General features: G+C 35.4%; 1 protein-coding gene across 2 annotated transcripts; it reads right to left on the minus strand.

Moving 5' to 3' along the window:
• Positions 1–5,114: 5,114 nt before the first annotated feature.
• LOC137408443 (uncharacterized) lies at positions 5,115–24,962 on the minus strand. Of its 2 annotated transcripts, none has more exons than XM_068094974.1 (11): positions 24,771–24,962; positions 20,080–20,198; positions 15,148–15,272; positions 14,240–14,294; positions 13,394–13,510; positions 12,167–12,315; positions 11,119–11,292; positions 9,116–9,209; positions 8,855–8,920; positions 7,435–7,536; positions 5,115–5,648 (listed from the first exon to the last, which is right to left on the minus strand). In XM_068094974.1, the coding sequence occupies exons 1-11, from the start codon at positions 24,928–24,930 to the stop codon at positions 5,469–5,471; spliced, it is 1,341 nt and encodes a 446-aa protein (XP_067951075.1). In that variant the 5' UTR covers positions 24,931–24,962; the 3' UTR covers positions 5,115–5,468. The 2 variants fall into 2 exon arrangements, with proteins under 2 accessions (XP_067951075.1, XP_067951074.1); XM_068094973.1 differs by having other exon boundaries at positions 14,225–14,294.
• Between the last annotated feature and the right edge of the window lie 1,987 nt (positions 24,963–26,949).

Consider the following 26,949-nt stretch of genomic DNA (forward strand, 5'->3'; position numbering starts at 1 on the left):
GTGTAATCACAAGGGCATGAAGTACAATCATCTGACCTCCTGAACCCGAGAGCTCACTGTAAACACGAGCTTGTTTACAGCCAGTGTTATTGTGCTCTTCGGTGGCTGAAGAAAGTTTTAATTAAATTGATAAAGGTTTGTGACGAAAGAATGGAGTGACACATTTAATCAAAAGTGAAAGGGGATTTGTTTGATAAGCAATCAGGCGGTTAAGGGTAAAAGCAATCGCCTCCCTTTGTCACATTAGAATTGTTGTCGTAGGCAGACAAGAAGCTCTGGTTGTCTTGCTAATAGATAAGTAAAAAGGTTTTCACAATTGCTTGATTTAAAATTGATGTTTTTCATTTGTGTTTATTAGCCGCAGTGATGTGTAAAAGTATAGGACCATCTACTATAATTTAGTTTTTTTAAGAGATACATAAATAGTTGTAATCCGTCCTAAAAGATCACAAAGATACAAAAACTTGGTATCGCTTTTAATGATTAAAGTCTCCTCTATCTGTTTAAAACTTTGGCTAGAGAGAAAGAATTATTACCAATTAACTTTTGCTAATGTCACAATAATACAGAGCAGATCTCAGTAAGGGAGAATATCATGATTAGGAAGATTGAAGCTTCAACTAGAAAACAATAGAACAACATCCCAAAAAAGTACATTATTAAAATTAAAATCCTATATAACTTGAATATATTTAAGCTGGTTGAGTTGAGGTTATTGAGTCCTAAAGTTTGAATGTGTGAAAAATTACAAAAATTATAGGGCGGCTTTATACACTAGCACATGACTGCATGTGCGTGTACGTGTGTGTATGTGTGTGTGTATGTGTGCATACGTGTGTGTACGTGTGTGTATGTTTGTGTACGTTTGTGTACATTTGTGTATGTGTGTGTACAAATGTGTGTATGTGTGTGTACGTGTGTGTACGTGTGTGTACGTGTGTGTACGTGTGTGTACGTATGTGTACGTGTGTGTAAGTGTGTGTACGTGTGTGTACGTGTGTGTACGTGTGTGTACGTGTGTGTACGTGTGTGTATGTAGGTGTTGGTAAAATTGATAGATGCATAAGTGACAGTGCACGGTTTATTTCATTTTTCTCACTGAGTAGATCCGCTGAGTCCCCTCAGACAAATATTGCTTAAGGTTTTCTTTGTGTCAGCTTTTGCTCCTGTATGGATTTTATTCCTTCAGATGGCTCCTCTTTTGAGATGTAGAGGTAAAGGTCTCAGGTTCAGTGGCAAAGTCTAACAGATACCCCTTAAGGACATTCGTATAGTGGGAAGTTTCCAGAACTCTTCAATCTAGCAGACTGTGTAGGAGTATGTGGAGAATCTTTCTCAGCTCACCCATGCAGTTCAGATGAACTGTTCAATCAAGTCGATGTACTTGATTCCAGTACACTCTAGAAAGCGGTAGAATGTACTGGAATCCACATTCTAGAATGTACTAGATTCCAAGGCACTCTAGAATGTACTAGATTATAGTACATGCTAGAATGTACTCGAATCAGGGCAGCCTATTCATAGCCCTCTGAATCATTGTTTATTTGATCAGCAGAAGATTGATGCAGTGTAGTTTTTGCTGCAAATTTGTAATTAGTTTTTTTGTCAAGACAATTTGTTCACATATAAATGTTGATAACGACATCAATTATTATTTTAATCTGAAATTTTGTAAGAATTTAAAGTTATAACAGTTTTTATTCAGACGCCACATGCTGTCTATTCCTTAATACATGAGGCCTCGTTCTTTCAATTGTTGGGAGTTGTTTACACTTCAGTAAAAGGCTACAGACAACTCTCCTTTCTTTGAACTAGTACCGACTTGGCCATGTCCAAACATTAAAAAGTTCAGACATTGAAAATTGAGTACTCTACAGTACTGTACAGCCTATATTGTCACACATACACATACTCCTAGGCTACAATATGGTACAATATGCAATATGCATATACAGTATACATGAGAGAATAAAATATGTTTATACCTACAATAGGGTACAGTATAATATTAATAACAGTAATAATAACACATGAAATATGGTACAATATGCATATACAGTATACATGAGAGAGTAAAATATGGTTATACCTACAATAGGGTACAGTATAATATTAATAACAGTAATAATAACACATTAAATATGGTACAATATACATATACAGTATATATTAGAGAGTAAAATATGGTTATACCTACAATAGGATACAGTATAATATTAATAACAGTAATAATAACAAATGAAAGCTGCAGTACAGCGCTCTGACTGGAAACTCACCTGAAGTTGTGGCTCGCATCATCGGTCGCGAGAGCCGCCTATCGGGCAAAGTTGTCATTCTTCGGACAGACACGGCCGCATCGGTCAATCGTCGTCAGTCCGACAGTCCATAATCTGGAGAAGGGAACTTTAAAGAAGCGGTGGTTGACTTTACATCTTTTGACTCAATCTAGTATGAAGCTGTCAACTAATATACTTGGAAAGAGAAAATGACTAATGCAAATATACTGGATTATCTACTAGATTATATATTGGATTATCTACTAGAATGAGTTTCATCTATCTTCACCCTTAATGTGACACTCAATTAATCTGTATCCTACTTTACACACAGGTTCTTATTGTGAGAAGTTAGCAGTTTATATTCTGTAGATTCACTCGTCACCTCTATATTAGAGTATCAGGATCTTGAAGGGGCATGGAAAGTCGCAAAGCATGACCCTTTAAATAGTATAAGCATTTGTGTATTGTTTCCTTTAGTTGCTAAAAAAATTGAAAAAAGAGAATAATTGGAAAAAGCAGATAGGAATTAGATGAAATGGATGTCAAAGCAAAAAGAACATCATTGGAATGATAAATGAGTGACTCAACCAGTGAGTATGAAAAGGAAGGGAATATAAAAAACCTAAGCATAAAACAGCTAAAAAAATTGGAAAAAAGGGTAATAAGTAGAAAAATCAGGTACGAATGAAACGAAAAAGATTTAAGAGCAACAATAATATCATTTGGAATGAGTGATTGAACCAGTGAGTATGACAGAAAAAGGAGAGTAAAGATAGCCAATCATGAAACAAGGTTGTGAAAAGTGTTAGTAGTAACTGCAAGGAACTAGCTTCGTAACAATGTAGAGAAACAAATATGGTAATACCTAGAGCTTAGCTGGCAGTTAATTGTTTGGTCGTGGTTTCAAAGGTAGACTATTTGAAAATCACCACTATTTAAAGAGATATGGTCAATTGTATAAATGATGTAATTGTATAATGGCTATTTACATGTATCTCTTAGCCGACGATTTCAAGAGTGATACTGGAATTAAAACTCTTGGACCTTCTAGTTTTATAAAAAGCTCATTCTATGGCCTTCCACGCAAACGAGCATTTATGAAATAAATGTTTTTAAATATTATGAATATAAAACAGTTTCTTATTAAAGTAAAATATAAAAAAAATTTTACGAAAAGTTTACAAGTGTTTTTTATAAAAAATAATATCCCGATATATCGAATCGTCTGGTGACTTTTGAAAATCGTGAGGGTCTGCTTTATATGCTAAAGATATGCTGATTGAAGGTTCGCTTACTAAATAATGGCAATATGTGATTGTTCAGGCTAGTTTCTTTGTTGATGTTGTTGGTTGGTGCAACTATGATCCATACCCATGTGTAGCCTTGAATTTTCAATTAAGACTCACACACACCCCATTCACTTTTCATGGCATTATAAGACTTAACTTAACAATTGCATCATTATGTTATACAACAGCATGTCTTGAAAATCTGACTGCCTCACGAAGCTTTAAGACTTAACTTAACAATTGCATCATTATGTTATACAACAGCATGTCTTGAAAATCTGACTGCCTCACGAAGCTTTAAGAATTAACTTGTAGAAGATTTTAGTAAATTTTATCAGAAATATCGGCATTTTCCTACCATTTGCGATTGTTGTTGTTGTTTGAAATGATCTCACTGCCAGGATGTTTCCAGATTAAAATTGAAAAAACTTGATCATCGTTAAACCACTTAGAATAAAAATTCGTGTGAAATGACATCACTAGTTGCTATCCTTGCTATAGTTGATATCAGCTATTACGTTCAAGTTGCAGTATTACAAGTCTCTATTCTGTCAATCTTTTTGCAACTATAGACGTCATAATCACAATTTCGTTTTATACCTGCGTTTTAACCACAATCAAGTTTTATCGATTTTAATCTTGAAACATCCTGGCTGTCAAATCATCTCAAACATCAAAAACAAACAAAAGTGATAAAAAAATTAGATAAAATCTATTTAAATTTTGTGCAAGTCCATCTTGAGAGCTTTTGTCTGCGACCTTTAACCTTATTTTTAAGTACTAGCAGAGGCAACACAGTTAGCTTGTTGTGCTGAGAACACCGTTCAATTTGAATTCTTTCCACATCTGGTCAGTCATCTCCAAAAATATTGAAAATTTTTGTAACTAAAAAACTAATAGTCTCTATGAATTACTTTTTACGGTAAATAATGGCATTTCTTTAAAACATAATAAAATAATGTGTAGCAAATATAAAATATTTGTTTTTTAAGAAAAGCTCTTAACAGTGACCCTAATTATTCCTTATCAATAATTTGCGTTATAATTGACCAGCATCCAAATTAGTCTAGATGTCATCATTGTTTGATTCTTTATGAGAAAAAAACTTTCGGTATAGTGAAATCATAGACTTAAATCTTAACCTTGCAGATTGCTAGTATTACTCAATCTTAGCATGTTTAGTTAGCACGTTAGACTACTAGTTACACAGTCTAGTTTTAACGTTTACATGTTTCAATGGAATTGGAACAGAATTTTATTATTATTGTTATTATTATTATTACAATCATGTTACAATTTAAATTATTTATACATTCACTTTGATTATAGTATTTAATACTTTTCTTTGGTTTTTTCATAAGGAAACAAAAATACTAACTGTGGTATTATGTGGTATGTTTACGCTCTTTTCTTTTCCTATTTCCATACCCCTTTTCAACTGGGGTGTACATTCCTTTTTATATGTGAGAGATGACAACTCCAATACTTCTTAAATTTGAGACTTGAGTATCTTCTCATGTTTGAGTGAATTAGATAAAGACTAAAATACTATACAACAAAAACATATATTCAGCATGTATTCAGCATATATTAAACAGCCACAATTTTTATTTAATTAACAATACTGACCAAAACATAACCATCTAAATCGGTAAATTTAACTTTTAACAAAAATATTTAAACAATTTATAACCGGATACGTTAGAAAACAATTAAGAGTTGCAACCAACAGTGATAAAAACACTGTTTCACTGTTTTCCATAGAATGTTGGCACTTAATGACGAATATGAGTTTAGTTATCCTGTCATTCAGTAGGAGACTGCATATATGTTGCCTTATTGATGTGAACAAGATGAACAGGATGTGACCTAACTGTTCTCGTGTCTAGCATGGGTGTATTTATATTTCATCATGCGTGATTGGAGGAGAGGCATGATTTCGTTCCTGTAGGCTTGGTAAGTCTTCATAATGCTCTCCTGTAACAGCATCATCTACCAGACCTGGTATGCTCTGTGCCACCTTGTCTTTGTCTTTGTTTTCATAATCCTCAGACCGTTCTCTGCTGACTTTCAGTACAAACTGTAACCAGATGTCAAAATTTCTGAGTACTTTTTAGTTAAAATACAGCGTAATAGAGTTATCGATATCATTCAGAAATCTTTTACAGTAGCTGGATATGTATAACATATTGAGGTACCGCATAACCTACATATATTCAAACGCTATTGCACCCTATTTTTAAACCTTTTCCTTATAGTGGCCATCAAATAAAGGTGGCGTTCAAATAATAAAGGTAGCGTTCAAATAAAGGTGGCATTCAAATAAAGGTAGCGTTCAAATAAAGGTAGCGTTCAAATAAAGGCGGCATTCAAATAAAGGTAGCGTTCAAATAAAGGTAGCGTTCAAATAAAGGTGGCGTCCAAATAAAGGTGGCGTTCAAATAAAGGTGGCGTTCAAATAGGCTGAGGTAAAAGAGGTAAAAAGAGACTGGCGTTGTATTTTTCAAACAGCTCATCAAAATTTTGGGAAGTTAAATGTAACCTTTTTACCCGCGAAGCCAATGTCACCTATATTTTGCAGTCTCTTTCGAGCAGAGCGACACTAATCCTTTTGGGCGTAAAAAAATTGGCTATAACTTACCTCTAACTTGTCTTAGATCTCTAAATAAATATACATGTATATTAAGAAGCTGAGAAATACCTCTACTAGTTAATATCTATTGCTGACAACCAACTTGCGATGATATTATCACCTGAGCCCTGCTTTGCAATTTGTTGGAGCTTTCAATTTTTTTATTTCATTTTAAATTTGAAAGGATAATTTTATTTTATAACTATATTTAACAATTTTGCATAAAAGCCATTGCACTTATTGATATTTTTGGTTCAGTCTGCAACTAAAACTAGCTTTTTATGTGAAAGAGAAAAGGAGTTATGAACTTCGATTCATTGTAAGCCGAGTTAAGATAACCTCAAGGATGCTATTAAATAATATACTATAAATCTGCAAATTTATAAGTTATATAATAATAATCTATTAAAAGCTACAAATATATATTCAAGAGCAAATTGCATAATCAAATTATACTTATAATACATGCAAAAACAAAAACTAACATTTTTGAAACAAAATTGTTTGCATCATTTTCTCTGCCAAACGGTTCTGATTAATGCTTTAATTTGAAACAATTTCATTTTCTTCTGGCTGTTTAATATATTTCACAATGTTTTCTGACCTCAACTCCCTTTCTGCATGTTAGGAGAGTTGCGCTGCTGAACTAGCCGATATTAGCGTCCAAACAATTTTTTAGAAGAGCAAAACTTTTACGCGTTACATTTTGCACAAATAATGATAAACTTTTAGCCCATGGGCGCTAAGTATAATTTTTAGCCCAAAACTTTTCGGTCATATTTCATCGTAAATGCAAACTGTTTTTCATATACGTTGAAGTATAAAAATCGAATTGTGTCGAAGTATAAAAATCGAATTGAACAAAAAACTATAATTAGTCTGGCACAGTTATTAATTATTGCTATAGCGTTGCTTTTAAAGTTTTAACTACAAAACCGAAAAGCTTTGGAGTTGGAAACCAGAATTTGAAACAAACAAGAACAACAACAAGATTGATTGTTATCGATGTAACCGAGATATTATTAAAATGATTTTGTGGACACTTTTCTTATGTGGACACTTTTCTTATGGGACACTTGCTATTATGGGTTCGTAAAGATCAAAGAATGTCAAAGTGGCGGTCAAATAGAGGTGATACTCAATTAAAGGGTGGCACTCTATTTTTCTGCTTTTTAGTTACCTACAAATTGAGTCTAAAAATGAAAAGTCTAATTTAATAAACTTTATTGCATACTTTGATATGCTTAACAATTCTTTTGCCTTCTTCAACTGATAGTGCATCCATTTCTTGGGCTGTTATCCTTTTGTCTTTGTTCGTGTCAATGATCATGAAGGCCTGCAATAATGCATATCACTAGATTTCATTCTTATACTTAAACTAGCTCTGCCTTCCGGCATTGCCCGGCATTGCTCGAGTAATATTCACCTAAGGAATTTTAGTAACTCACCTGGAATGTTAGATCTTTACTAAAACAATACTCACATTTTGGGCCAGCTTAACAATCATTTACGTAACGGTCGACAGTGCTTGATCTAGATATTTTAAGATCTATAGCCGGAATGACACACAGATTTATCCACATACACACATACCTTAAGAAATATATATATAGATATTTGTATTCTTGTAGTGCCAACCAGATATATCCGATCGACAATACAGTAATGCAAAGATAATAAAATGTTGAAATACTTTAGACTTGTATTACAATCTCAGAATGTTAAAAATTGGAACTTACTGCTTGTTATTACATTTACAATTAGAAAGTTGTTTTCAAAATTTTGAAAATATAAAAAATGCATGAAAATTTTGAACATATACTAAAAGGTTTGATTCACAGCCCTGAAACCTTGTGAAGCAGCTAAGAAATCCTATAAAACAATATATAAACTTATGAAAATTATTTTAGCATTTATATTAATCTCAACTTTAAAAATGACTAAAAAAAATTTCTTTTCAACTTTACCAAGCATTTAGTACAGATTTGCTAAAAATTATTTTTGCAGAACCAGCTGACAAAACATTGATGATAGGAATTGTTATCTTTTAGAAAATAACCGCTCTGTTTTCTACTTGTAGCATGACACTCCATTATAGACTGTTTGAAATTCTATACAACAAACTGCAGTTTTACACCTTTTCAAGTGCATCTCCCTTACAAAAAATCCAAATCTTAGCCTGACAGAAATTTTAAAGAATATTTACATGTATTGAATGTGATAATCTTTATAATAACTTTACTATAATAGGATCTCTGTCTGTCCACCTGTCTATCCAAAGCCATGCTTAGAAGTTAGAAAAAATTGCTTTGCACAGGATTTGAACTCATGGACTGTGGCTTGGTAGACAGGCTAGTAGGCTGACACTTCACCGCCTTAACCATTCAACCACCTTGCCACACTTTAGAATAATTGTGCAGTTACTTATTACACCTGACTCTTCTCGCACCAGACTGCTAGAGTACCAATAATAATAAAATTTGGTGTTTTAAAATAAAAGCATAAACAATGTTTTAAAAATAATTAGAGCGATTCAACTGCAATAAACTTTTGTATATTTTACGCTGTCGGCTAAAAAACTTATGAAAAAGGAATTCTAGAATACGAAGTAGCATAAACGCAAACACAAGTATTTTAATTTGTATTCTACTTACAGCTCTCAGGGCATCTTTGATGTCTTTATCAACCATTCTGAGTAAGTCCATAGGTGAGGAGAGTGCCTGGGTAATATATAGAGAAGTCTATAGCAGAGTGGCATAAAATAGTTGGATGTTGAATCATAAATATTCTCACATGTCTCATATGATAACAACAACTCATATTTGCTGTGACTGAATCTATTTATGATTATCATAGGAACAATAGCTGTGACTGAATCTATCTATGATTATCATAAAAAGAATGGCTATCCTTACATTGGGGTCAAAGCTCGTGTAAAGAGCGACGAATCCAGGATAGCTGAGGGGTTTGATTACATTCGACATGGCAACCAGATCTCTGGTGTGTTCCCTAAAATGACATTCATATGCTTATATCTTTCTAGCATAGCCCAGAGATGCCCAAAATTTTTTCTTTTTCAATTAACCAGTCTGTAGGTGGGTGCTTAAGTGGCTGGTTCTCAGGAACCAGCCACTGAAACACCTGTTTCTCTCAGGAACCAGACAGAGTTCTGAGACCAAATAATTTTAACGACTTTGTAAAAGTTTGGGTGAAATCAGTCAAAGTGTTTGGAAAAGTGTTTAGGCAGACTAACAGACAGACACAGACATAAACAAGAAATGATTTATTAATATAGATAAGCCTATTGATGTCTTTAAAATGATAATCTAAAGTGTTATTAAAAAAGCACCAAAAATATTGTAAATGTCTGTTTTATTCCAATGGATAATCCAATCCAATGTAAATGATCTTATAACAATCTCCAAACTTTGTAGCTATTGATTTAAATTAAGATATGGGCCTTTTTGTCTTCATAAAAAGTATATAATAGCAAAGTAAAGTCTATTAAAGTATTTTACTGTTTACACAATGTAAATATAATACTTGAGTTGTTCTGGTCATAGAAACTTTTTATTTGATGCAGTCTATAGATTATGATGAAACCGGTGTAGATTAAATACGGTCAAAAATAATATCTGTAATTTTTTTTAAAGTTTTCCTAATATTTTATAAAAAAATTGATGTTTTTAGATGACCAAAACAAGAAAGTATAACATTTTAATATTAATATTTATAACAAATACGTATTAAAAATGTTTATAGTTTTTGTGGTATTTATACAATGCAGCGCTTGTTAGAGTAGTAATATTTGAATTAGTCGATTTAAAAATGGCATCCTACTGCTGCAATCAGTAGTGGTGACCAGCTACTAGATAACACTGCATGCAGTGTTAACTTTCGAGTTCACACTGTATCGCCATAATATGGCGATACATATTATGTATCGCCATATGTATCGCCATATGTATCGCCATATGTATCGCCATATGTATCGCCATATGTATCGTCATATGTATCGCCATATGTATCGCCATATAGTGATACATATGGCGATATGTATCGCCATATGGCGATACATATCGCCATATGTACATATGGGTACATATGTGTACATATGGGTTGTTCCCTGGGTGGTTATTCGCCAACTACATGCACCATAAACTAATGACATCACAGAGGTAACGTAGATGTACCAGGAAACAGTGCAACTGTCGAACTTTTTGATAACCACGACTGTCTTTGACAGTCGTTTGTGTGATTAACACCGACATACTGCGATATAGTGTTAACCAGCCTTTGTACTCTTGGTGATGGCATGATAGTTTATCTGCTGGGTGAAGGTTGTATTACCAGCTCGCAGTTATAAACACTTTCTATATTTAATTAATCAAAACTCATTTTACCAGACAAACAGCTATCAGTATTTCTCTTTGCAATACTTAAATAGCTGTTTAGAGGTGAACTTATACAAGATTTCAGTAAATTTCATCAGAAAGTGTCAGTATTTCTTAGCATTTGTGTTGTTTTTTATGTTAGAGCTGATCTGACTGCCAGGATATTTAAATATAAAAATCGACCAAAACTTGACCGCAGTCAAAATGCTCAGAACAAAAACACATGCTTAAATGACATCACTAGATGCTATCGTTGCTATGGCTACTATCAGCTATTGTGCTCAAGTTGCAGTGTTACGCGTCTCTATTCTGTCAGTCTCTTTGCAACTATAGACATCATAGTCGCATTGTCATTTGATCTGAGTGTTTTAACCGCTAACAAGTTTTGTCAATTTTAATTTTAAAATATCTTGGCAGTCAGATCACCTCAAATATCAAAAAATATCTCAAATGATGGAAAAATAATAATACCTTTTGATTAATTCTGCTAAAATTTTGAGCAATTTCATCTTTAAGCTACATACCATACACCTTCATCTCTTGACTCAAAGTCTCCCCAACCGTGGAACTTGGCCGTGTTTATTGGCTTCTCCTCAGGAACTTCTGGGCAATTCTCTAAGTTGAGTTCTGAGTTTTTCCAATGGTTCCACCAAGTATTTACAGCGATGTTTCTACCATACGAGCGAACTTGGTGGATCCTACAGAGCAGAGAGACAACCAAATGTGTAGCTTTGTTTCCTTGAAACTCAATATAAAGGGAGGTTGTTTCCATTTTGAAAGCAGTATCTGTTGTTTATGTGGCTGTGTTATAAAATGGATGGCAAAGTTGCCAACCAACTGCTTCGAGTTGCAGCATAAAAATTAGTTTTTGATGTGAAATAGTTTGATTTAAAAAAGTTTGCAATTGCAGTAAAAGATCCATGTAAAATACAAAAATAATGTGACCAATATCGGTGAAAGCTGAGAGTGTATAAACTTACAGAGTGAATGTTTAGCAAAAAACTAAAAAGTGGTAAATCAGTTGCTAGTTTTATAAGCGACTAGTACCCTGGTAGTTTGGTGTGCTGTGAAATTTTGGCTGGTGTACCAATAAAACACAGAGATTAAGTATCTGCTCAATAATTCAGAAAGACTTAAAGACAGTCAATTAGTATAATAGATGTTAGAGTGTCGGTCTGTCTACCAAGCTCATATTTATTTTCTGTGCTGATGAAGTACAGAAAATAAATATGGTGCAAGACCAGAGAGTGGACGACCAGAAGGTGGGTGAATTTCCCTAGTTCAAGGGCATTGAGCTGCTAAGGGAAATGTCACGAGTTCTAGTTCCGTATGAAACAATCTTTTATCTTAACTTGTAGCTCTACTTTGTACAGATGGATGGAGACGGTTCTTATTGTAGTCAAGATGGCACACAAGAAGACCCTTATGATGGTAGTTTAGCTAAACTTATCGCAATTAAATTAAATTGTTCACTTGTTAGGCTGTAGGTATCTCTCATAATTGGGTGATTGAATACAAAAGCCTACATGCACGTATGTGTCCTAGACTAGTCGAGATTGTGATTGAACTTACCATTTATATGGAATGAATACGCAGTCTCCTGCCTGTAGCTCTGATATTAAATACTCTACGTCATCCAGGCCAGGGTACTTGTATGCATCAACACTGTCAACATCCATTGTGGAGTACAGGCCATCGGGTCTATCTAGCAACACCTTGGGCTAAAATTCAAAGCATCGACAGACGCCCATCATAACAAGAACGGTTTAAATTTTTTATTTTTACTGTTTTAAAGGAAATATAATGATACTATTTGTAAAAAGTTGTAATATATCATCGACATGGTTCACTGGATGGAATCATAATATAAGGGCAGCTAGTAAAAGCACTTCATAATCGGCTTTAGTTTATTCTCGACACGCTGGTGTCAAGGACAGCCGATCGCTGTTGCTGTTAGGTAGCATCACTCAGACATCAATATTAACTTTGTTGGAGTTGCTTCACTTCGTTAACATTTCATTGGATCAGATATTCACCCTCACGCTATGAGCACATGTCATTGGTCATCACTTGATCATGTAATCTGGCAGGACTTACACTAATCTCTTTTTGGTTTATATATAAGTATGGTTAATGCATGAGAGTACATGTACGTTAAATTTATGTGGGTTGTATGTATGTTTTATATAAATATGTGGTATGAATGCATGTACATGTGTTATAAAAATGTGTTTGCAAAAATTCATTACCAGTTTCATAGTAAAAGCAATTTTATGGCATTTATTTTCACTCTGCGATTTTGTTCCATTGAGCATCATTTATCCATAGCTTTTTGTAAGACAAGGTTCAAATATTTTTGAAGAGATCAAGGTTCAAATATTTTTGAAGAAGTCAAGGTTCACATGTTTTTGAAAAGATCAAAGTACAAATATGTTTGATTGAAATACTCTTTAACTGATTGAATCCTGTCGATTAGCCGCTCAACTATCCAAGCTAAAAAGAATGCCAAAATCATCACTACTCTGTTTTAATATTCGCACCACTTTTTCTAATTTATAAACCTTGAGAATTCAACAGTCAAGTGTATGTTTTTACATTTACTTGACTAAACATATGTTTAAACGGTATATATGCATGACATTACAAATGCCTTTCGATCTGTGAGCAATACACTACATATTTTTACTAATCATTATTACTTAAATTAGTGGATACTACACTATTCTTTAACAACATTAAAAGCAAATGTCACTCAGGTATGATTCCCTAAGGCATATGCAATTCACAAGTAATTCTTACATCATATTTAGGAGACAAGACAGTGTAATTTTTTACTCCGTAGACAAGACAGTTGATGTTATCTGCTGCATCCTTATGCACCACTGAAGTTGTGTAGTTGCTACCAAACCATATTTTCTACAATAACAAAAACAAACAATATTTATACAACAGTTTCAAAGAGTTTGATAGTTACATATTGTGCAAGAGTAGATAACTCCATAATAGAATGCCTCTTACTTGCTGGAACACCTTTCACTAAATGCTTTTCAAAGTCTCAGTATTTTTGTGCAGCTTAAAAAATGCTGCTAGTTGGATGCTCTTTCAGGAGCCAACTTATCTCACCTCCTCATGTGACAAATAGCCGAAGACAATGCTTATTTTAACATTCTTGTTGTTTTGCAAAAGGTCAATAATTTATTCAGATAAAATATATAAAAAAATTTGTATTGTTTTTCTAACATTGTTGCATTTGTAAAAGTCTTATTAAGAAGACATGATTATGTAAAACTAACCACAAACTTTTTCAGCTGTGAACATGAGCCCAAAATGTAAATATTCTTCCGTATGCCTATGGTTTAAATACTTCGTCTTGGGAAATGACCATAATTGCAAATGAATACTGATGATAAGTTTATCAAGAACATTATCCATGTACTACCGGCTACTTTTTAAACCTTGTCATTGCAGCAGAGATAATGGTCAACAACACAAGCGAGGTACTATGTAGTTAAGGCAAAAACAATTTCATAGTTTTTGAGTTCACAAATGTATATGCATCTCATAATAGCAAGCTAATATTCACAATTATGCTGGCTACTACAAAATATCCTGGCAGCAACTAAAACTTACATGGCCCATCAGAACTTCTCCCTGGCTAATAGAATCACAACCTAGTGACCCTGGTAGAAATACATCTTGCCTGCAAAAGCAATACGCCTGTTCTAAGGACTGATAACAATAATTTGTTTTTTTACTGTTTTTTTCTGGACTTTTAAGCAATTGATGTAATAGAAAAGATTATTCAAGAGAAAAGAAATTGTTATCACAATAAAGAAAAACTAACCTATAATTGCTATATAATGTTGATAATAGTTTAAGATGCAATTAATTAGAACACAGTCTACATAATTTACAGTCTAAATATTCAGAACACAGCCTACACATTTTAATCTTGGTACAGCTATTTTAAAGCTTTATAGGTTACCAGTCTAGTTCATGGAGCCGCAGTTTTGCCAACCGAAGTGTTGGTGGCTGTGCATACACCACTACTGATAATAATGATTAACATGAGTTTTTCACTTTTAATCTAAATCATATAATTCTCTAGCAATAAATATTAATAGCTCAGAATCTAAAGATTTCTTGACTAATTCATTGCTGAACGATTCATGGTTATTGCAGATCAGCATTCTATGATAAGATTCTAACACATGAGAAAAACCGGTTTTTTAATACTTGTTTAAATCTATGTCAATACTTTTTCATCTATAGTTTCATTTCAAACAGAAATGTTTTTTAAATTATGTTTTTCAAATCTTTACCAACATAGAATTAACCATATGATCAAGAAATTGGATTTCAAATTAGGAGTTGTATACTCATTGCCACTTCTCATTCGGAGGCTTTGTCTGATTACTTGTTCATTTGGTCTCTGCAGGAGCCACTGGGTTGTTTGTAGTGAACCACTCATGGTAGACAACAAGCCTCCTAAATTGCATTGGTACATATATATAGCAAATATAACAGATTTTTTTATAGAGAGAAAAGCTTACACTATAAAGGGAGGCGTGTGCTCCACCATTCTCCGCTTGCTGGTGTTATATAGTTGGAGGAAATCCTTGAAGTTCACAAAATCAGCTGGGGTATCAGGAGTTCCTCTTTTCACATCCATACTCACCTACAAGAAAAAAATGGTTTGTATGTAAACAACCAGCCTTTAGATTTTAGATTTTAAATAGGTGCACTTGTGGTGGCAGATCAATGAGCTCAGGGCCGAGAGGGGCCAGCTTGAAGAGATTGCTGAGATGACACAACGAATTTGCCCCGACCCTTCAAAGATGATCTGGAGCAACAGAGAAACCGGGCTGGCCATCGGCTCGCCAGAAGTCTAGCCCTTGGTAGGGCCACTGGGTTGGCCGCTGTGACCGAGGGAGTGGAGCTTATCGCCTCGAAGAAGTTTAAAAGGAGCTTAGATGAGCCAAGACAGTAGAGGACCCGTGCAATTGATTGTTGCTTATTGCATACTCTGAACTGTATATTTATATATATGTAGTTAGGAAATATATGCCGTACTTTTTGGACTATTGGCCGCTACTTTTGTCTGATGTTTTGAGCCATGCGGCTTATATAAGGGTGCGGCAAATCTGTGGTTTTTCTTTCACCGCTAGGGCGCATCAACCAGAATCTCCGGCTAGTGCGCCTTTAGCGGTGAAAGAAAATACAAAACAATGCCTAACAGAACTGTTCCGTTAGACACTGGATTAAAAAGCGTCAGTTAATACGGAACAGTGCCTAACGGCATTGTTCCATTTTAACTAGAAAAGTTGCAGCCGTGTTAAAAATCACCGTCCTGAGTTCTGCGGCCTATACAAAGGTGCGGCAATACAAATACAAAGATAATAATAATAACAATACAAAGATTTATTGTTTTATTATTGTTTTTTTGAAAATAAAGCAGATGCGGCTTATATAAGGGTGCAGTTAATAGTCCGAAAAGTACGGTATATTGCCATTATACTCAAGTGGTTTGCTTCCTTGTGGAGCTGTAAAGGGCGTAGCGGTTCCCTTTACAAGCTTACATAATCAAAATCATTCCAAATTTTAATAGACATACTTGAAAAGGTAGCGAGCCATTGCGTGCAGGTCATGTCATAGCTCTACACATACATATTTTAAGGGTAGAACAGTTTGTGCTCATACAAGACATCCTTGATCCATGATTAAGGTCTCTGATAGTGGCTGGAAGAGCATTTGTTTTGTATGTTTGTCATTCTTAGCAATACATATGTTTGTGTGACACCTGGCACTGTACTTGTATTAAGGTAAGGCCACACCACACGTATCGTGTAATTTCAACTAATCTGGGAAATTCCATTCGTACGAAATTTCTGACCTGCCACACGGAGTTTCCCCACCACGGATTCGTAAGAAACTAACTTTCAACTAGCCAATCAGAACGCGGTGATAAATTAAAGTCGATTCCGTTTCAATCATTTGCTTCAGTACAAACACGCGCCAAAGAAAACGACCTTCAACATTCAACTAACCTTTTCAACCGACCAATCAAACAACGATTCGTAGGAATTTCTGACGTTTCGTCCAATTCAGGATTCGTTCATCGTGCGCAACCAACGATGGACGAATTCGTCCAAATGTCAATTCGTACGAATCGTTTCGTCCAAATTTCGCCGATTTCGTGAGAATTTTGTCTCGTGTGGCCTTACCTTTACACTTGCTCTGTACTGCTGTTTTAATTGTGTTCAGATTTGCTAATAGAGGTGTTTAATGTTTAACAACAGCAAAGCAGCTGAATTCTGCCACATATATAAACCTTCTCGGGTAAATTCTCTATACACATACAACTCTGTCAACCAGGCGTATTGAAAGAAAGACGAATAGTGTTGACATGTTCTCATACGTGGCAAAGGAGTTGCCTGTTGGCACCGACCTAATCAATCTATTTATTCCAAACACAGTGTGCCGCTGAGTGTCACGGCACTACACTAGCTCAAGTCGAATTGATCGGTTTCTATAACTACTTGAGTAGAATAGATGAACAAAGTATATTAATCTGAGAAATTGACACCATTTCCTCATGCCATCACTTCTGCTGTAGCGCATCCAGTAGGTAAATGTAGACTATGGAAACTCGCAACCTTCTCAGCAAACATGTGTTTAGTAAATTTAGGTAACAGTTTGATGAACGAATGGAAAATTCATTGATCAACTGTTCACTGCTAGATACTAAAATCAATTTTTTTTATATATTACTCATGTATTGTTATAATATTATATATTTTGAAGTGTGCTTGTTGTGTCTCTCTTTAAGTACCTCTCTACTTCCTAAATCCATGACTTGACAGGTGTCAACAGTGGTTTGCCATCGCCGTCTGTAGGTTGTTTTTGGCTTTGTAGTTCTGCAGGGTTGCTACCCAATCCCCTCATCAATGATGGAGCGCAGATGATGGAGACAGTTTAGTCACCGACAACCCGATTTGATTCAGGAACAATTGTGGCTAGATGCCCTTTTCAACATCACCAATGGTCTTTCTGTACTCAAACCACTGACCTACTGAGTTTATGCCAGCGCACTAACCACTGAGCCACGGTTGCTGCCTTGCTATAAATATTTACAATTCCTTCCAATAACCAATATAATTGTAATAAGCTCATTTTCTGACCAAAATGTTAAGTTTCTCGTACATTCAACAATGGTAGCTAGTCTAGTTTTCTCTTTTTTTACTAATAAAACGCTTTTGGCATGTATTGCTATAGGATTTCTTTGTACTCATCATCTCGGTCCATTCATGCTACTATTTTTAGTGGTTTTATTTGGCCAATCACCACATTCCTTCAACAATAACATGTGCTAATTTAGGTATACTTGGCTAACTAGAGTGTAACTATCTTGGCATCAATGCTTTCCTTCCTTCTATTAGCCATTATTAAATGACTTATTTGGCACGTATGACTCTTGATAAAGGCACATTATACCATTAATGTTCTTTAATAAGCTATTCCAGTGCCTATCCGCTTACACGCATAACTCCCAGGATGCTGTGTCAATACATAACTCTCAGGCTAATGTGTCAATACATAACTCTCAGAATATTGTGTCGATACATAACTCTCAGGCTAATGTGGCAATACATAACTCTCAGGCTAATGTGGCAATACATAACTCTGGATTATCTAGTAGATCAGACTCAATAATCCAAGCATAGCAATACAACAAACTCGTTTTGCAAAATTATGTATGACCAGCTGCACATATGAAGCTCATTATATCAGAAAGACGACCTTTTCCCGTGACTGAAACGGCTTAGACCATAGCTAGCGGGCAGAATTTGTGATTTGTTCAAGGCATTCTTTGGAAAATTCCAGACAGAATTTTCTTTACATATTTTTATGGTCGGAACGTTTTTCCTAAAAAGAAATTATAGCTCTATTTCTAGTACAAGTCAAGCAATAATACTTTTTTCCTATCGATGCATTGTTTGTCTACTAAAGTGGCATCTCATACGGAATACACGATCCCACTTGTCACTAAAGAGACGTATCTATTCGTATATCAGCTATGTACTTGATAACAGAATAGATATATCTGCATAAATAATAATTTGTCAGATGTACTTGTAGTAAAATTAGATAGCACTCGTCACATTTGCTGCAATTAACCATTCACATACAATTACTAAAACGCATCTTGTTTATTTCAACTTTCTATTAATGGGGTTGACCTCAGCGGCTGCACCGGAATCCTGATGCCACCTCTGTGATGTAACCGGATGGGTAGGATTAGTCATGCTGTCCTTAGGATGTATATGTGGATGGCCAGTATTTTTGTGCACTAACTACCCTAATGTCCTTAGTTGACCACCACGTACATATATATATATATATAGCTTCACAGTTTATCTTCAAGTCAGACTAGTTGGAATTGTAGTAGAAAGAAGAACAGGTCAGTGAATTACACCATATTTTTCTGTCAAATTTGAAAAATGAACTATGCTTTATTATTGCTTATTATTTTTACACGTCTGTTTTATCGTCATCGTAATGCTGTCACTTTTAGCACTGATACCTTATAACTTACAGTAAAAAATCGTTAAACTTTTTAACCTTAGCTCAAAGGAGTACATATCATTGTCTAATAACCATGACGAGCCTGTTGGTCACCTGTGATAATCGAAAAGTGCTGCAAAAATTATTTGCGAAGTGTTGGGTCACATGATCAGATTGCGACTTGACGATTGAATAATGCCGAAACAAAACTGTAAAGTAGCGAGCATCTATATTTGATACGGGGTCTTCGGTAAAACCCGAAGTGTTTGTCATAAACTAGTACTACGATAAGTTTTATATTGAGCTTTTTATTGGCCTTTCAATTCACGTGAGAACATACGAGACAATACGATAACCAAATTTCGTGGTTACGTCATCGAAATAAAGATATTCCAATCTACAGCGGCTTTTTGTTTTTGAGCGTTTAAGAGCTTGTAATCACATTTCCACATATTTTGCACCTACAACACAACAGAGTAAGACATGGTGAATCTTTTGATATCAAATAACTGTAATGTGAATTTTGTCGCAAGTCAACCTTTAATAACTTATTTCTCTTTGCTGTTTATGCAGCGTTGCAACAGGTAAAATTTTTCGCACTGTTTTTAGTACATTTGGCATTAATCACCCAGCCTTATTACCAGGTATTTTAAACACTTGCTGCTGTGAATCCACTGCTTGCCTTTCAACAGGATTAGTACAAATATAAAGAAATAGAAACAAAAATTAAATATATCAACCATGCCACAGATGTCTGATCAACAATTGATTCATAATTCCCTGTGTTAAATTTAATATGTTGCTACTAGATGCTTATCTCATCCGAGATAATGAAGCAGTATACAGGCTAATTAGTTTATAATAAATTATAGCAAAGCCTGTGGACCAAACTATATGTTAAAAATCATTGGTGTACTCACTATGAATGGTTCTTCAGGCGCAACGCTCATAAAATACTCATCCGTCTGCCAGTTAGTGAATCCTGGCCAGACCTTATTAGCTCCTCTCATCACGACCGGTTTGTTTGGCAAAACGAACTCTGTAAGTGCAACAACATATCTTAAAATTAAGCACAATTCTATAAACATGGTATGATTGTTTGAAATCATTGTTATTAATAGTATGCTGGCAGTCTCGTGCACAGTGAGAGTTCATCATGTGTAATAGCAGTGTGCACAATTATTCCATATATGCAGCAAGATAGATGAATGGCGCAGTCGTAGCATGTGTGGCTGAGAAGCCCAGTATCCGGGCTTGGTTCCCATATGAGACAATCTCTTTTCTAACTATTGCTCTTAACGTGACTTTGGACAGACGGACAGACAGACACAGCTCTTATTATAGTAAAGACTAACTGAATGCCCGGCGTTGCACGGGTAATAAAATAATTACTCACTGAATTTGAGTAACTTACCTGGAGAGCTAGTTTATTATAGTAAACTATATGTAATTACTTTGGTAACTATAGTTTACTAAACTCCAGAGCTGGAGGTGTCGAGTTCAAATCCAGCACAAAGAGCATTTTCTGTTTGTAAAATTTTGTCGCTATAACTGGACAAACAGACAGACCCTGAGATTTATTATAGTAAAGATTATTGCGGTTTGCAGTACATATTGAACATTTGCCATACCAGCAGCAAATACATACAACTTATACACTCTTTTAAATAAAAGGTTTCTAGGTTTGTTGGATGCTACTTGAGCCAGTTAAAGAGATTAACCATGTGTTTGTACTTGTTATAAAGCTCTTTAACTGAGGACTCTAATGATGTACAACATGATAGTATCATCAACATTCGGGTGAACTTAAGTTACATTAGGTGAAATTGTCAGCTAAAAACTGCCAAAGTGTTAAATAGCTTCTTTTTTTTTAAGAAGAACCTAAACTACTGAAGTGATCTAAATGAATAATATCAATACAAAGCTAAGACATCAAGCCTCAATTTTGATATAATTTTTGCCTTTGTAGTACCACCTATTTTAGAGATATAGTAGTTTGAAGGAGATTATTTTTGGAACTCTTAGATTCAAACAGAAATACAAGTAGGAGGCCTATAGTTGCACTTCGGCAAAGAGACTGACAGAATGGGGACGTATAACGCTATAATTTGAAAGCAATCGCCGATATCAATAACGAGGGAGGCTGACAGCTGCAATACTAGTGACAGCATTTCGACACATATTTCTCTTCTGAGCATTTTAACCGTGATAAAACCTTGTTGATTTTAATCTTGAAACATCCTGGTGGTCAGATCACTTCAAACTTTAAAAACAATCACACATGATAGGAAAATATACATACTTTTTTAATAAAATCTGCTAAAATTTTGTGTATGTTAAACTTCAAATAACTTTTGTTGAAAGTTCTGTTTTAAATATGATTTTGTCGAAAGTTCTACCAAAATAACTAATTTTTAAAGCCTTAACTTAAATACTTTTCTGTTGAAAGTTTTGACTCCAATTTAGATTTTTGTTAAAAGTTTTGTCATAAACCAAAACAGCTAATGCGGTTAAGATTGGCTATCATGCTTTGTATCATTGTCAGTAGTATACTCTGCGTATGAACCTAGCAACTCACAACAAGTTGCATCATCAATTCAGCAAGTTCACTCTACAAGCTACTGATCTGTGTTAGCTTGACTAATCTGTCACATTTTGGCTTGACCTATTGGCAGATTTCCAGCCAGTTCCTGATTGGTCATTACTGTAGGATCCTTATCCTGTAGCTCTATATATATATCTAGCTTTGATAACCCGATCATACTAGAGGTCAATATATAAATATTTTGCAGTACTACTTCTACAATCTAGATAAATAAATGTGGGTTGTCTTGATGCATTCCAATACGCAGCCACAATAGTTGGCTGCTATCAGAAATTAATCAAAGTTTAGATCTTGCTATGGTGAGGGCAAGTTTTCCTTACTGTCTGATAGTAGCTTTTTGCAAATCTTCACGTCCCATTTGCCAAGAAGCTTGTATCTAATGGCTAGTACACCCTGTTAATTCAAACACTAATTCCACAATACATCGGTGATCGTCTGTGGCAACATTGTTCATACTATCACAAACCCATCTGCAAATAGTCTGATGCATGGCAATCTCATTATTCAATTTGGTTGCTGAAACAATAAAATACTAGTTCCGCAGCGAATATCATAAAGGAGAAATATGAATCAAGCAATCTGTGGCAGCCAATCACCTCCGCCGAAGTGTTGCATAGAAGCATAAGGAAATATCAGGAAAGTTTGATGGCTACAACATTTTACGATATACCTGTGTTGCCTCGGCGATGTCATCGGTTTACGTTGCGCATAGTGTATGGATAATCGCCGAAAACGTATGGCAATATAGTGTGACACAGTTTTTAGCGATAAGCAAAGAAAGATTTGAAACTAATCAGCCCTTTGGAATTAATTCCTATCATATTATCATCATTCTTATCAGATTAACAGCTTCTCATTTCCATGGAGTGGTTAATCTTTTAATCCCCAAGTTGGAATCATCCGCAAGATAAAAACTGCAAAAATCTCAAATCAACCGAGTTTTGTTCCTCTCAAATTTTTACCAAATGTTTTATACTTGCATACAGGGAAATGATGCTTGTGAATGCCACGCAAGCTATTCCATTTTAAACATTTTCGATGCTTCAGTTATTCTCATTTTGAATTGAGCAGTTTTGATTGCACCGCTTTGACTTCTGGCGTAAAAGTCCTTATCTTTTTTAACAAAGCACCCGTGATAATCAGCATCATGTCAATGTCCTTTGAAACACTTATCGCACGATAATTCAAGGTGCACACAACTCCAAATCTGGAGCATTTGTGTCATGGAGACATAGTGATAGTTTGAAGTTTAGCAACTAATAATACGCAAGGGTACAGCCTTCCAGTGTTGAACCTGTTTAAAAACTGTTTTTATTTTGAAATAGTTCATTATCCTAATCTTAGAAGCGTTTTACAGCAGGTTTTCATATTTTGCAAAAACTTTACAGCAGACTAGACTTCGATTTTTTGCAGGATTCGGCAGAGTTATAGCAAGGAAAATGAGGTTACAAGGCACACATTGCACAATAATGCAAACAGTCAAGGGTTCAACTAAGTTTGATGAATTATAATAAAATCTGTTATGATGGTTTGTCTGCTAATTTTTAGTTGTAAAATAAAATCAACACAATCCTTAAGTTAAAGTTATATGGGTAGTAATGTATAACTTCTTAATATATTCACAACTTAAGGTCACTATCCAGACTCCTCCACAATAACATTAGATTACCAACTTTTAAAACACTTATGTTCAACTCGCTCAATAATTCCTTATTTCTGCTTTTTTCATTTTTTATGTTTTTTTATTGATTAATTTTCATTTCGGCATGTAACGAAAAACATCATTTTGTTGATACTAATACCAATAAATGTTATACACATATACATACATACACACATACATACACACTTACATACATACATGCATACAACATACACCACACACACACACACCACACACACACACACATGCATACATACACACATACATGCATACATACGCGCATACACACATACACACATGCACACATACATACGCACATACGCACATACACACATGCATACACACATACATACATACACACACATACATACACACATACATACACACATGCATACACACATGCATACACACATACATACGCACATACGCACATACGCACATACGCACATACGCACATACGCACATACGCACATACGCACATACGCACATACGCACATACGCACATACGCACATACGCACATACGCACATACACACATGCATACATACACATACACATACATACACACATACATACACACATGCATACATACACACATACATACATACGCACGTACGCATGTACGCACGTACGCACGTGCATACACACATACATACATACATAAACAACTCTGTTAACTTGCTACAAAGTGTTTAGCAGTGATAGGCAAATAAACAAAAAATTATTTTTAATTATTTCAAATCAACACGTCGCAGGTGTGGTGTTTGCCGTAGCCAGTGTTGTTATTTTACTATGCAGTCACTGCAGCAATATGATATGTAGAAGTCATAAATGTAAGGAGAGCTGATAACTCCTGGCACACAATTAATTGTAGAAATGTTTTTTGCAGTTATTAGAAGTTATGGGGGTGTGCACTTCTCTCTGCAAATAAAAACCTTTCTAATCTGCTGTCCCAAGCAGGAAGATGAACAGTACAATCGTAGCAAATGCTAATAACAAAACATATTCTAAGCAGAGTTTTTGTTTTACCCAAGCCCATGGTTTCCAGTTGTGTCACACTTACAACCTGCAGTTTCTATGACTCTATCAACTCACTGTATAGGATGCTCTAAATTTTTCTGCGCACTATTTCAGTCTATGTACGAGCTAATTGGCAAAAGAGATCAAGGCTTCTACCATATCTGCTAATTGTTCATAAATGACCAAACTTCCAAGTTCAAAAGGCAGCGCAATCATCAAGCTGTTGAATACTTCCAATCATTTAATCATAGCATTTAACACAGATTCCAAAATGGTTCAATGCTTTCCTTATAGATTTTTTAAATTATAATTTTAGTTTCTTACCTTCAAAGAATTTCTTCACTGGAGGAAAGCCTTCAATTTCTTCTATTTGAGTGGCTACACCATATCCAAATGGTTTCAAATGACTTGCTGGAACATTACCAGAGCATAAGGATATACCCGAGAAGCAGGTTAGAAGAGCGAACGGTATGACAGTCGTCATTTCTGCTGGTTGTCTGAAAAATGAAAGCTTGTAAACTGCGCTAACGCATCTTGGAATGCTGGGTTACGGATGAGTGCTCGAGTCAGCGTCGCCGAGTCGTTCACCAATTTTGTCTAAAACAAAATGTGGAAAAAGATTATCAATAATGCATGACAAGAAGCCGCCTTTGCAGTAAGAAAAATCTACCCATTTATCTCAATAAAAATTCGTGATTCCCTGCATGTTTACTAATCAACCAAATATTTAGCATGTTGCTCTTCAATGAGTGTAGCAAGGACTGTTTTGAATATCACCTCCCAATGTTTGACAATTGTACCGAATTAGTTGCTAGTTGTGGTCTCGCTGTATTTGCAGTCGTGTGTCAGGGTGGCCTAGTGGTAGTGTCTTTGACTGTCAACCATGGGGTTGGTGGTTCGAGCTCTGCCAAATTCTGATTTGATAAAAAGCTCTCAGCAAGCTTTCAACCCTAAATTACTGGGTCTTATGGATCTAGACCATAACTTGGAGGCCCGTGTACCACAATGACAACATGGGCATGTTAAAGATCCACCTCTGTCCTTAGCACATTGGGCAAGTAAAATGGCTACCTGGCTCTGTCAGACTTGATGTGTGGCAAAGTGCATCACCTTGGGTTAATCTGACAGTTTCAGAAGAAGCCCTTGATAAGTGTTAGGACCACCCAAGGTAGCTCATAAAAAAACTAGTCCTGGCGGTGTGTTTCTCCAGGCAATTTTTCTCTACTCGAGAACATGAGAACATGAAAACACTACCAAGAATTGTCACTACTTGGTTGGAACATGAGAACACTACAGAAGCATGCCATTACTACTACACTATATTTGTAGTTGTATAAAAGCTAGGGGTTATGGTGCCTTACAATGCTGGTGTCAGCAGGAAATTAAAAAATGACAGCTGTATGGTTAAGAAGTCAGGTGGTGCTTGATGAGCTAATGTCAGCCATGCTGACTGTTGTCTACACAAAGTAGGGTTAAAGCACCAACAACGACTACTGACTGAAATAAACTGGGAAGAATGGCAGTTCATAAAACTGTTGCTATTTATTTTTCTTCCTCTCTCTCTCCCCATTCACTCTTAGTAGTTGCCATAATTGGTTTGTCTCAATAAACTCTGAATAGACAATTGCATGTCAGTGCACAGCCTAATCTGATTTGGCAGAGAGATAAATTTAAGGACGATAGTCGTACCTGTCGTCACTAGTGGGTGTTGAATTCCTTTTTGGGTATTGAACTCTAAGCTGCGGTTCAGAGGTAGGCCACTCTAGACTACTATCCCACAATTCCAATAATAGTTTTTTCTAACTGTTTAGCTTTTTCAATTAGTTCCAATTTGGGATATGAACTATTGTTTCTTAATTATTTAGTTGCTTGCCGTTTTATCTAAATATTATATTTTATTACATAACAATCGCATCACTGTTATCGCAACTCATTGTTGGAGGGTAGCCAAGGGGTGGGGTTCCACTGCCTCATTTTAGGAATTCTCTTGACCCCTCCCCATTTTGTCATAAGAAGGCTATACAACAGAGTCTTTCTCTCCTTGTTAAACGAAGGCAATTTGCCACTCCCCCTCTCCCATTGCTAAAAGAAGGCTATGCACCACTCCCCCTTTCTCATTGCTAAAGGAAGGCTATGCGCCACTCCCCCTCTCCCATTGCTAAAAGAAGGCTATGCGCCACTCCCCTTCTCTCATTGCTAAAAAAGGTTATGCGCCATTGTCCCCTTTCATTGTTAAAGAAGGCTAAATACCACTGTCCCCCTCCCATTGTTGAACGAAGGCTATGTGTCACTGTCCCTCTCCCATTGTTAAAAGAAGGCTATGCACCACTCCCCCTCTCTCATTGCTAAAGGAAGGCTATGCGCCACTCTCCCTCTCCCATTGCTAAAAAAGGTTATGCGCCATTGTCCCCTCTCATTGTTAAAGAAGGCTATGTACCACTGTCCCTCTTCCATTGTTAAAAGAAGGCTATGTACTACTGTCTCTCTCCCATTGTTGAAAGAA

This window comes from Watersipora subatra, chromosome 11 (assembly GCF_963576615.1).
Source record: "Watersipora subatra chromosome 11, tzWatSuba1.1, whole genome shotgun sequence".
NCBI classification, from domain to species: domain Eukaryota; kingdom Metazoa; phylum Bryozoa; class Gymnolaemata; order Cheilostomatida; family Watersiporidae; genus Watersipora; species Watersipora subatra.

Coding starts and splice junctions, on each gene's coding strand:
- LOC137408443 (XM_068094973.1), bottom strand. CDS start 24,930: ATGACGACTGTCATACCGTTCGCTCTTCTAACCTGCTTCTCGGGTATA. Junction 20,199..24,770: donor AGTGAAGAAATTCTTTGAAG/GTAAGAAACTAA, acceptor TTGCACTTACAG/AGTTCGTTTTGCCAAACAAA. Junction 9,210..11,118: donor TCAAGAGATGAAGGTGTATG/GTATGTAGCTTA, acceptor ATGTCATTTTAG/GGAACACACCAGAGATCTGG.